The 13,924-nt window shown below is 40.4% G+C and overlaps 1 protein-coding gene across 1 annotated transcript in view; it reads right to left on the reverse strand.

The window, feature by feature from the left end:
• The window catches only part of CD2AP (CD2 associated protein), a 77,513-nt gene that overhangs the window by 36,805 nt on the left and 26,784 nt on the right, over positions 1-13,924 (reverse strand). Inside the window, exon 3 of the mRNA XM_040059763.2 lies at positions 2,810-2,963. Within this exon, the coding sequence (XP_039915697.1) occupies positions 2,810-2,963 (154 nt within the window). The remainder of the gene's footprint in view (positions 1-2,809; positions 2,964-13,924) is intronic.

The raw sequence follows: 13,924 nt of genomic DNA on the forward strand, positions 1-13,924 counted from the left end.
CACAGTGGTGTGAACCCACACTGCCTAATTACTCTGCACATATCCTGGAGTGCTGCTGCTGCTGAACCCAGACAGTTCATGCACTTCTCCTTCAAACAAGAGGCCATGCCTTCAGACCTTTTCCACAACAGAGCAGCCAGCATGCTTCTGAAGACAATTATCTTGAGTTATGACCCATGCATGCTCCCTATCCTCCTCAAAAACAATCTGCCACAGTTTAAATGAAAATATGAATCAAAAGCTTGAAGTGGTAAAGCCTAAGCTTACAGGAGCTGTGTGATTTCCATGCTCTCTCTTATACTTTGTACTCCTTCCACACTCAAGCTTCAGCAATTAAGATTAGCTCTGTAAAAACATTTCAAAACACAGATACTGCCTCCAAGCTTGATCCTTGTCTTTTTATAGTACTGTTCAAAGTCCAGAGCAAGGCATTTAGAAAAACCACACCCAGCATCCTCAGTACAAAACAGGCCAGGCATCAGAGCAATATTCAGCATCTAAAATTTCGGAGAGAGGGCTCACCAAATCAAGAATTTTCTACACGCTGGTATATGATCTATGCAAGAAACTAATAAACCAGAATTATGAAGCTTTATGGGTTATTTCTAATAACACATAATTGGCCACATAACATACCCTGCTTTTACCTCCACTGGAACTCATGCATGAGCCCAGAGGGATTGTTCAGTTAAGGGTAATTGCAATAAATGGTTCAATGGCCTTTACTGCCTCCTGCAGTGCTTTCAAGGCTTCTGCTTTGTAGGAGATTAACTGATAATAGAAAAAGGCAAATTGAAAATTCACTGCCATTTGGTATAAATCTAATCTCAGTGTTCCTTTTAATAGTGTAATTATATCTAAATGGGAGTGGGGGTGAAACCCATGGACACGTTTCACATCCAGAAACCTCCCTCTCTTCTGAGTCTGTTTCCAGTGACACAGCTTAGGAAGTACTGTCTCCCACTTTTGAAAACCCCTAGAATAACCCATGAAGGGAACCAATCCTCCTAGAGAGCTGCACTCCAGCTTCCCGTGCTGCAGGACTGCTGGGCAGGCAGCCTGAGGCAATTCTATCCCTTTCCCAAACAACTTGTCTGGCTTCAGGTTGTGTTTGTTTAGTATAAGGTAAACCAAATTTAGCTCTTTGTTGCCATCACTTAGCACACCTTCCGTATTTTCCTTCTGCTGAACAAAGGCAGACATCACAACTGATAGGAATTCTGCCTGCAGCTTACCACCCATCTGACACAAAAACACCTGAATTTGGGGAGAGCTGCATGAAAGAAACTTAACTCCGTTTTTAACTTTGTAAACCTCATTTCAGCAAGTGAAAAACCAGAAACACAAAGACAACTAAGCTCTGGAAAGTTAGTAATTGCCCAGGCACAGAGCAAACAGGATCTGCAGGAGCTGTTTAAACAGTCTTCCAGGAAAAAGGGAACAGTAGAGTGAAACGGAAATGCAGACTGTCACTGCACCAGGTAAACAGCTGTGTGCCTCAAGGGAACTGCTTGAAGGACTACTTCTCCAGAAGGATGAGAGTAGCCAGAGCCCTGCAGTTTGAGACCAAGCTGTACCTTCTACCCTGGCCACAGCCACCAGTATGAAAATGTGACATGGAAAATATGGGAGCATTCCAGGGTTAGGGTGACCAGAAACATAGCTGACAGCTAAATTGGTATCAGATCATGTTCACAGAATCCTACAGTATCTCCAGTTGGAAAGATCCATAAGGATCACCTTGATTCCCTTTTAGAGTTTGGCTGTATTTACCTAGGAACAGCATTAATCTTTCAGGTTGGATTTTTCCAAAGCCTGCTGTGTAAACATCTGACAGGCACCTACATGCTGTTGCCAACATGCATACACAGATCAGAGTCAGTAAAAAGTGATTTTGAATCCTTATTTTCCTGGAACAAAGTCTCAACAAATTTGTAAATGTGGTGATCCCATTTCTGGGCTTTAAAAGACAACTGGTTGCTTTTATTTTATAGGCAAAACCTCAAAGCATAAACATGCCAGAACCAGTAGGTTCTGAATTATTTTTTAAAAAGCAAGCTTAAATTATAAATTCCTTCAAAACCTTGTAAAGCAGAGGAAGCCAGAGTAATTTAAAGCAACATCTTATAAGAGACTGGTATGTCCAAACACAAATCACAAGCCCATTTGCTGGATGCAGGGAAAGGCAAGTTTTCTGCTCTAGGCTTTACTCACCTTGATATAAAATCTGGTGTTATAATATAGAAATCACAAATACAGCAGCACCAGCGCTACACTCCTGGCCATCCTGAGGGTTACTGTTACAACAAAAGGAAAACTACAACTTTTTGTTAACACCACCAACTTCACACCAGAAACCAAGTTTATCGGAAGGAATCTGATACACAGTGTTTCCTTGTCAAAGCCTTGAATTTGTAGCAAAACTTGATATTTTCGTGTTTCAACTTTTCTTTTAAAATGACAACAGGAAAATTTTTCATTATCATGACGGGGCCTGCAGCTCTCCATTCAGGTACCTGATTATACAAACAGAGTTCACATGAAGTTACAGAGCTCTCTGACATCTGGAAGGAGTCTAAATCCTGCTCAAAGGAAAACCTATCCCTATTATTGGTATAAAAAGCTACATTTAAGCTTTCTACCTATACATTCAGGAGCAAAATTTGTCTTTGAATACGTTTTTCCTCCTATGTTTCTAGTTTTCCACGTAACCTTAAAATTAAGTCATGCATTAAATAATTCATGTTTATTTTTAAAAAATTGCACATCGGCAGCACAAGCAATTGAAGGAATTGGGAAGACCACATACTCTTCTTGAAGCCTTTGGACGGGAGCTGAGGCTGAAATCCTCCTGCTGGAAGGCCATAGCTGCTCATGCGCTGCACAAGGCTGGCTACATTGCCAGATTTCTCCCTCCTGAGTGGCACAGCATCATCCTTGGGCTCTACGTCCTTCTTAACTTCCTGAAACAAGAGATTTAAAAGACTCAGAGGCCATTTAAATCACCTAACTAGGTCAGTGGTTTTAAACAGGGGCTCCATAGACTAACACATTTCAGGTACTTACCATCTGGAGTACAATGACATATTATACTCAAAAATCATGGCCTTCATCCTACAACTGAACATAGTCAAGGCTGTAATAAACTTTGCCTTTGCATACAACTGTGCTAATAAATAGGCAATGTGCTGAGAAAAATCAGAAACAGGGGCAGCATTTTAGCCATCTACTCTAAATCTCAGAAAAGGAGCTTGAGCCCAGAAGTCTCATATTACAACTTTTATGTAACAGCTCATATTTGAAAACTTTTTTAAAAATATAAATACTACTTCAATGACAGACCATAGGGTAGGGTACTAAAATATTTTTGTATATAAAACTGTATTAGGTGATTATCTCTGCCTCAGAAAGCTCCAAGGTACTTAGAGATGAGAGATGCAATTGCAATGCTGAAACATGTGAGTAGAAAAGAAAGTGAGCTCCAAGTAACAGGCTGGAGCAAGTGAGGGCAAAGACCTAAGAGGAAAATAACAGATACCATTTTTCTGGTTAATGTCTCCCACTCTCCTATCTTTCTAAATTAGAATGTTAGCATTGAAATTGATTGTGCCAAGCAAGATGGAGAAGCCAATAAACAAGAAAGCACCAGTTCTTGACAAAAAGGCCAAGCAGCAACAGTCACTACTGCATCAGCTCACTACATGGGAGTCCACTGGAGAACAGATATTCTGAAAGAAGAAAATCATCACTCTGCACAAGGACAAACCCATTAAATCAGATCAATGGCCCATCTATTGCAGAACACAGCTTTCAGCAGCGAAATCCCAGAAGCTCGTTAGAGCTCCTGCAGCTCAGATCTTCCTACATTCCCAGAACATCCATATGGATTCCATCAGGGAGATGGATCACCTCCTCTCCCTCCTGTGCTTGCAGCTGGAGCTGTCTAATCCCCTCCTGCACCCACGCTCCTGTCTGCCTCCCCAGCATCCTTGGGGATGGAAACACCCATAAGTACTCGCAGCTTTTTGTGATCCACTTGTATCCACCATCAGTAGCCATTGGTTAACAAGTCCATGAGTTATTGCAGCTGTAGCTGCAATAAAATATTTAATGCTTGAAAACAGAATTGGCAAGGCATATATATATACACTTACTCATGTCATCTGACCTCTTGAACAAGAGCTTCAAGACAACAAAGCCCATACATTGATAAAATGCCAAAAATATGAGAAACATTCCCCAGGACCTGTCTGTCTGGTGCTTTTCAGACCATTAAAGCTCAGCTTTCTTACTTGTAGCTGTCCAGCTGGAAAACTCAGCAGGTCTGAACACCCACTGATGCTTTCAAACATACTATGAACCCCAAGTTAAACAGACCAAAGCATCTTCCTATTTCTCAAAAGAAACAGAGCAAGACTACAGACAACAGGATTTTCCTCCCACTCATCTACATTACATAAAAAAGGCTTTTTAGAAAACAGTTGAGTAGTTCCTGCTGTTATTCTTCTTCCTCCAAAGTGACTTCTGCCCTGGAGATCTTAGCTCTGCTGAGATCCATCCAAGTTCAAAAAAAACTCAAAACAAACAAAAAACTAACCCCTCTTGAATAGAACAGCATCCTGACTAACTCCCATTTGAGTAGACATTTCACATTTCAAAGGTTTTGTCATTCTCAGGCTTACAGCTGGTTTTTGCCACGTTACTTAAAAGTATGATAAAACCATAAGCAATTAAATTTGGCTACAGCTGAAAAGTTTGTCCCCTCCAAAATGCCTTTCTAGATGCCTTGCTGACAAGGCCATTCTGCTCACCTTAAAAACATACTGGTACTTAAAAATCTGCCTAGTGCTTTGCCTGCCCCTGGATTTTTGAAATTATAATTTTTTTATTTTTTTCTCTACAATTTATGCAGGCCCTAAAATCTGCAAGCTGCTCCAGGAACCAGTACTTCCCCAGGTTTCTCAATTGTAACACATTCCAGCAAGGAGTTATCTCCAGGCTCCTTCCCAAGGTCTGCCCTTTGCACAAGACTTCAGAAGCAGCTGCTTCAATTGCTTTGTAAAAAGCACAGAGATGCAAATGGAACATGCAGTTTTGGTCAAAAACATGACTGTTTTTCGTTTTTTAAAAAAATATATTTCTTAGAAGAAAAAAGAACAAAAAACAACACATACACCACTTCCAAATGCTAGAAAATGGTGTGAGATAAGCACCACCTTAGTCATTAATTTGAATCAAACAGACAATATGCTTTTAAGTCCAGCATCCAGCAAAATAATAGACAGGTTATAAATAACACGAAATTACTTCATACAAAAGCAGTGCCCACTACAGAAGACCAAAGACCCAAAACCAAAAAGAGGAATGGCTGAGTGGCTTTCGTGCCAGGCAGAAAATACTGTGGGTTTAACACAAGACATGGCAAATTTTACCAGGAAGTACAGTGGAATTACATTAAAAAAATAGGCTCTAAAGTAATTCTGTGTATAATCAATACATGCAAGAAATCTTGCTGCCCAATTCAAAGGCTGAAGATTTACTGATGGAGAATTTCCTCAGCAGACATCAAAAAGATCAGACAGTGGGAGAGTGCAGTAGCACCAGGAAGGCATTCTCTGTCCCCTCCTACCACAGCCAGGACAGGAAAGCTGTGAACACTGCAACACACAGCTAAGAGAAATCATCCTAATCCAAGACACACAAAAGCAAAGAGGATGCAAGGAGAACTTCGGGGTGACTGTGATAAAAACAGGAGCAGAGAGACTGCATATCTGTCAGATTTACAACAGTGACATTTTACTTGGTGTGACAGAAAGCAGCACTGGAGCATCACATGGAACTGCTTTGCAGCAAGGAGAGAAAAAACAACCACATGAGAGAGTTCTGCCACAGCAGCCAAGCACAAATCTGGTTTTGACAAAGAACTACAGAAGGCATCAGTATGCAATGCCTAAACAGGCCAGCAACTGCTTTTTATTTATTTATTTTATTTAACCCTCTACCCTTTTAAACACTCATATAAAGCAAGAATTATTTTTTTGCTCTCGTTGTTAAAGAAGAACTGCAACATTAATTATCCTTCCTTGGAGCATTATAAACCACATTAAGATTGAACCAAACTGAAACATATTCAGGAATCCCTGGTCTCCACACCTGCATGTGGCCCACTACACCACAACCCTGTAGTTCACATCAGTCTTCTAACAGCAGGGAAGTGCTCCAAAATTCATTTTCAAAAGCACACACCAGGATCCTCTGACATACACACTCATCAGCCCTGCCAGCACGTTCATCCTTATGACTCGTGTCACAAAGGAAGTAATTTCTACACAAAGATAGCCTGGATCTCTCAAAACTGACCGTTATTGATGCAAACAGTAATTCATGCCTCATTAAAAACATTAATAAGAGTTTGCAATTCTTATATCTCTTCCAAACAGCTCGCTTGCACTTCAATGGTTGGAAAATGACACTGCCCACAGGTCTCACCTCTGAGGTACCACTATAACTAACCTGAACATGGCCAAGACTCCTGTCCATGGGTTTCACAAGGCAGTTTTCTTTCTTTGTTTTTGGTGGGTTTTAAGTCAGCCTCATATATCCAAATTATCAGACAGAATCGGTGTTGTGACAATACCAACAAAAAGCTCCAGGACACTTCATCTTGTTCCGAGGTGAGGCCACTGCCAGCCAGCAAAACCAAAATGAAAATCTGACATTAACTGCAGCTGGAAATTTTAATATTTTTATTCTGCTAGCCTATTGCATTTCAAGGCTTCTCAGTGCTTTCATGAGCAGCACAGATTTTATGAATTTATGACTTGGCAGTACGAGGTCAATACAGACTGTCTCTTGGCATAAAACACAGTCCACTGGGAAGCAAGCACCCACTTGCTCTGTTGGGAACTACAGCAGCAGTCATAAGGATTTAAAGCTTTCATAATCTCCACTAAATGCATATTTTGCAACACTTACAAACTCACTGCAGCCATAGGCAAAAAACAAGTATGTAAATTTAACTAGTCAAAACCAAAAAAAAGTGGGTTTTGCTTTAATTGCATCTGTTACATTTTAATAATCCCTCAAGGAAATGTGTATGTTTAAAAATAAAAATCTCAAAATTGTTTTAAGTGCAGCAATGTGTGATGCAGGAATTATTCTTTACATGCAGATAAAAATGCAACACATGTAAATGCATGCACAGCCTCATGATGCTGTTAAAATAAGCAGGTGCTCCTGACCTACTTCTGAGGCAAGCAGGAGCAGCCTCCCCTCCATCAGCTGCTTGCCCACCCATGGCTCCAGCAGGGACAGCTGGATCCTCCCCACTTGCCTCGCCAGGAGCCAAGAGCACTCAAATCAGCCAGGCAGTGGAGATGCAGAAAGCAGGTCAGATCGTCTGAAAGGCCAGGAGTTAAAAATACAAAGTCTATTCCTGAATTACAGGGCACAGAGAAGTTCATTATCCAGCAAATCTAAATCCTTAGCTAGATTCTTCAAATAAATATTAAGGCTTCAGCTGCCGTCTCCTCCTATATATGCCATTACACAAAGAACAATCATCATTAGGCTTCTTATATTAATTCCACTGTAACATCAGTTTATGCAAAAATGATGCGCATTAGTCTTAGTGGCTGAGTACATTTTAAAGCAAGATCTCAAGCAGCAGATAATGGTCTCAATCTCTAAGGAGGCTGAGATAAAGAATACACAAAGATAAATGTCTGAGCCTACACATACAATTATCTCGTCTCTTTCCTACCCCATCAGAACAGCAAAAAAGAACCCATGGACTGGCACATTATGTCCATGCCTCATATTTTACTGAGTAGAAAATAAGTAACTCAGAATTGAACCTGTCATTTTAGCGGAGAGGGAAGAATTGGAAGCAGGCAATAGTTCTGTTTATACAAGTTCACAGCCTGCAAAATCCTATTCCTGAAAAAAAACACACAAAAATGTTACTGTATATAAATATATATAACAATCTGTACAGCTGCCTACAGAGGAGGCATTGTCATCCATAACCTGTTCAAGAGCAAAGAAACCTCAGTTCCTGGAACACAAAAAACTTCACATAACTAATTATTTAGTCACAACATTTCCCATTTTAGTAACAGCAACAGACAGGCAGGCATATGGCAGCCTTAACAGTTCCAGTCACTTAAATCTTAGGTATCTTACATCCTTTCATTTTGCATCCTCGATGTAGGTGCCCAGAGGCAAAATATTTAACAAAGGCAAGAAAAGAAAGATCAGTAATGCACAGTTGTTCCTATCTGTCTCAATACTTTACATGAACTAAAGGGAAACATCAAGAAAATCCATGGACCAAAATGGCTGAGAAGCTGCTAAGCTCCTTCTCTGGAGCATTCAGGAGATCAGAGCAGGCTCCACCTCCCAAGAGAAGAGTTTGGCTGGGAGAGGTCGGAGGCTGCCCCTGACGCTCCAGAGGATTAAACATTATTCTTGAAAATAGAAACAAATCACCTAAAGATGAAATCAGGTACCATGTGAAGAACAGACAAGATGGACAACCTTTGTTTTGCAAGGCAGCTTACCTCCTGCAGAGTGTAACATGTGTCATGGGTTGATTTTGGGGGGCTTAATTTATGGTTGAAGTAGGGAATGTTTAACAGTGAATCACTGGGTTAAAGTGCTGACCCACGATCAGGCTGAATCAACACTGAGGCAGCATCACTCCCTCCTTTTGCCTGTTCATAGTCTGACTTGCTGCTTTCTATTAAACCACACCCACATCACATCACACGGTTTAACAAGTTACCAACATTTTTACATGTGTTATAATCTATGGTAAGCATAGATCTTTTAATCATACTGTCTCCTTGTGTGGGAGGAAAACAATCACCAATCAGGCAAGGTACCACTTCTTTCTCACAATGTGCAACATGGGGAATAAATGTGATCTCCTGGAAGCATAAAAAAATTAACTGAATTGCTGCTGATGTACAGACTAAAACCTGAGTCACTGAATAATTGTGATACTTGAAGGTCAAGAACAAAGATCAGAACTTTCCTACATAAGGAACACTCTACAGAGGTAATGTTGAAGCAGGCTTAACATTTCAGATTTTGATGCACATTATAAAAATACATGCATATAGTTTTTATATACACAAATAATTCCATTTTGTCATTGGAGAATTGGATATATATAAACTTTGCACCAAGCATGTGTCAAAACAGAATCTGAAATTAAGTCCTGTTAATATTGGCAAAACACAAGACACCTCAAACAGAAAATGAAAGCCCAGATACAGGAAAGCTCACAGCACAGCAAGGAATCCTAAATTAACAGGAGTAACTAGAGGAAGCACAGGTCTTTACATCAATGTTTCCCAACCATTTAATTAAGAAAAAAAGTTCATTTTAGAACACTTCTGAAAATAATACCTTAAGAATATTTTATGGTGTTGCCATGTTCATAGCCAGATAAAACCATTTTAAAATGCTGATTGCATTTCTTCTCTATTATATTTGCTAATACATATCTATGAAAATTTAATTGTATTTCTTGTAATTGTTTTATAGAATAACAGTTAATGTCCTGTCAACCACCAGCCACAAAATGGTGCTTCAGATCAATGAAAGCAAGAATCACATGTGGCAGAGGGCAAGACAGAGCTCCAGCTCCCACAGCACACGTGTTTTATCAGCTACCCCCACAGGGGAAGGCAGGAAGACATTTCTTCCCCTTCTCCCAGTTAAATGCCTCGACTGCTGGTCCAGAGAAATGTGGGACACAGTAACCACTATATGTTCACTTTGATGTTTAACTCCCTTGCTCCTTCTCGCCATCATCCTCTCTTTCTGCACCCACTGTCACACTCAGCTTTCTTCTTCCCTGCGTCCTTTTTCCAAGGCACCATCTCTTTGCACTCCCTGTAAAATCTTCAGCATTTCACTCATGGCCACAAGTTAAAACACCGACACATCCATATCCCTTCACAAGTCTTGCCTAGGACACAAAATGAAATGCTTAAGAGATTGTCAAGCAAGGGCTAAAAATATAAATCTGGAGTCTCAGCAGAGTTTAGAAAAGGTTTAAAATTAAGCATTACCAGAGATTCATACATTAACTTTTTAAACTGAAAATGCATCTTGCTTTCTGTTTTGAAAGCATCTATGTAACATGCTAATCACCATCAGTTTCTAAGAACTGAAAAGCTTATTACACCAAGTCCAAAGCTAATAAATTCACACACATACACCAAAAAATATTTTTACAAAGTGAAGAGCATTGAAAAAGCTTGTTAAAACTAGACAATATTTACCACAATAAACTTTCAGGTCAGCTCATAATTTGAAGTCAGCTCAAAATATTAAATAAAGCCAATGTTTAAGGAACACATACATTTCAAACTCAATGCTGAAAGTACTATAGTAGAGAAGAGCTAATTTCCCCCTCCAAAATGATGAGCCACCAAACAAAAAATTCACAATTGGTGCATAGGTTAAGAGATGACAGGACAGAGGTGAGCTACCCTTGTGCAGGTTTAAGCTTCTAGTTCACATTTGGGTTACTTCATTCCACCACATTAAAAAACAAAAGAACAGATTTAATATTAACTGTGTTGAGTGTACACACACATTGATTTACAAGACATATGGCAAAGGACTACAATTACATGGCTGGAATGTGCAGCCAGAGCCTCCTGGCATGTAACAAACGTTACAGCAAACAGCACCTGGATAAATGACCTCCTTGGTCTTATTACATATGCTAATTCCAGAGTGCATAATTATAGCTGCATTTTAGACTTCTGAACATAGGGTAAGTCTAAACTTAAAAGTCATTTTCCTGCACAAGCCCACTCCATCCCTGCTGCCTGAGACAGCAGCAATGCTTTTGTGCAGTTTACTCAGGGATGGTTGCAAACACCTTCTTAGGGAGCACACCCTGTTTGAAGCCTCCAGGCAGGGAATGGTTGCCTCGCTCCTGTGCTTGGAGAGGAAGCGATAAAATTACACATGAATCAAGTGTAACAACTAAATAAGGATGGACAAAGAAGCAGACTGCTTCATGTGATTACAGGAATAAGGACATGCATAAACCTGCTTGCTTCTTCCACACAAACCATTACACTCAGAGCAGCTCTGGGAGCATCCAGGAGTGTGCAGTTATCACAGAGCAACATCACAAGCTCATCCGGCATTTAGAAAAGCAAGAGGGACAGGTCTGATCAACAAACTTGGATAACTCAAATCAGAGGGAATAATTTGCACATTAAGCAGTATTCACACAGGTCATCAATCATGCTTTATCCTGCTGTCCACCAGAACAGCACCCTAAGTTCCCTAAAGTTCCATACCAGTGCTGCCACTGAGTCAAAATTTAGAAACTCTTTCCATTTCTCTCATGCTCTTGACAACTCAGTATCAACATATATATATTCCATCTTTGAAAAGATACTAAATATTACAAGAACTACCAGTGTTTTCCCCATTCTGTGTTCACACTCAGCCACTGAAGACTTCACAACACCACAGATTTTTACTCTTACAGTGAAACAATAGTTTGGGAATGCAAAGTGAAATCTTCTCAGGCGATTTTTTTCAACATCTTAAACCACAGGTGCTCACCTTGAACAGGGAAAGGGCCACATTTCAACAAATTTCCTGCAGTTAAAAAGTTCACTTTTGAGGAAAGTATCTGTGACATTTCAGATCTAACAGTACGTCAAGATAAATATTTCAAATCAACAACTCACTTGCATGCTCTTTCTTTCCAAACAAGACACTTACACTGCCTCAGAATATGAAATAATTCACACATCCCCAACCAACACCAACAAAGGAAATTCCTGTGTGGACATAGTGACAGCTGAAAAGACAACCTGACACACAGGTGCCCACAAATGGCTGTGTGGGCCCAGTGATGTCAGCAACAGCAGCTCTGCAGTGCTAAATAAAATACACCTCCAGACTTCCCCTCTTCATGCCAGATACAGTCACCTCACAGAAGGAATTCACAGGGTTAAGACCCAACTGGTCTGAACCCAAGCAGTCAATCCAGTGACTCAACTGGAAAAGTCACAGGAATAAGAATAAATCATGGTAAGCTCTGAAAGACAGTGACAATGCTGACATATCAGTGCCATTGGTTATATCTGTCAATGTTTTCAGTTGATTTCATTTTCTTTACTACTGTTTTTAGAAGCAATAGCTTCCCCATCATAAGCAAGGCCTACCCAAGCCAACTACCAACACTTCAGTTGGAAAAAATCGTTTCCTTGTTTATTCAGGCCAAACAGCTGGAGAGGAGAGATTTGTCTCTCACCCCACAAGCACAGGAATCATTATCACCATTCTCACAAGTCCCAGATGTGCCAACAGATGGGATTAGCAGGTGCAGCTCAGGCTGTACAAGGTACCCCCTGATACAGCACTCTCCTCCAGGGGCTCTATCTCCCCCAAAAGCCTGAATTCAAATCAGCAGGAGCACTGGGTGGCACCACAGTATTGGCAATAAGTCTTAAAGCACCAGCCTGAGTGCTCAGCTTCTCTCCCAACCTGAAGACAAAGAGCCCAGCACGTCTCTCATATACTCAGCACTGAAACCTAAATTACTTAATATGGCTTCAATCTTGCATGTAATCTTTGTTTCTGAGAAACAAGAACTGCCAGCTTCGAAGCAAACATCACCTTCCTACCAGCAGGGCTGCCTACTCTGCCTGGGAAGCAGTGATGCTCCCGGCACTCAGTGTCACCTCCCTGCACAACACACTGCTAGTGGTGAGAGTTCCTTCAAAGCAATAATAAAGCAAAGGAAAAGGCTGAATAAACTGAAATATAATTTGACCAACAGGACTAATAAATTGCTGTATATTGTCTTCTCCAAGTCTTAACTGGATGCAAAGATTTTGGACAGAATACTTTCAGAAGCAGATGTCAACATCTTGGAAATAGGTATTTTATTCTATTCATTAAATACATGCTACTTATTTCAAACTAAATGCATATGGCTTAACCTATACACATTGCTTAAAAGTTTATTTATTAATCTGCTTTTTTAACTAATGTTGCAACACTTTTTAATTATGCCCAGATTAGAACTAACCTAGAAGAGTCTGTCTTGTCTGCAATCCCTCCCAACTCCATGATTCCTGTTTAAAGTTCTGGATGAGGTCAATTTACTATTTTTGAAAAGGAATTTAGGAAGATGCTATGCTTGAAGCAACTTTCAGTCAAAACTTCTCTCACTGGCTCACAGCACGCTTGTGTTTAACAGCATCCCTCCAGTGAGAACACAGGACAGAGACAGCAAAGACAGGCTTAAGAAGGTAGGTCAGCTGTGCTAATACTCTAAAGTGCCCATCTAGGGGTGATGAAAAGGGAAGAAAAGAGGTTTGGGCTGTGTCTTTTTTCCACAAACACACAGACCAGGAAGCTGAACAAAGAATCACCTAAAAAAAAATCATCCATTTAAAAAGGAACTATTCCTGCAAGCACAGTGTCTGCAATCTCTAAGCATCTCCCTATAGTACAGAAGAAGACATGAGCTAAACCAATCCCAAGTAATTTTATTACACAAACAATTCTACGACCAAGAATTTACATCAGATACTAAATGAACTCTCAAAATCATATTGCAAGAGTAACTTTTAAATTCATGCTGTTTCCACTAACTACCTCGAAACAAAAAATCTGTTTACAACATCGGACGTTGAGAACATACGGAAAATAAAACAAGCTTACCACTTCCAAGGACATATTTGCTCGAACACGCCCAGTGTTGCAGGGTTTTTTTTATTTAGGGGGAGGAAGAAAAATGTCACAGTGAGCAAAGTTCACGTGTTAACCTGGAGAGGATCCAGGCTCGGCACTAGAGCGGCAGCAGCTGCTCACACCTGTGCAGGCAGGAAGCTGCCCCAGCTCCAAGGCTGAGGGGCTGCATGTCCCA

The sequence above is a fragment of the Hirundo rustica genome, chromosome 3, assembly GCF_015227805.2.
Source record: "Hirundo rustica isolate bHirRus1 chromosome 3, bHirRus1.pri.v3, whole genome shotgun sequence".
NCBI lineage: Eukaryota > Metazoa > Chordata > Aves > Passeriformes > Hirundinidae > Hirundo > Hirundo rustica.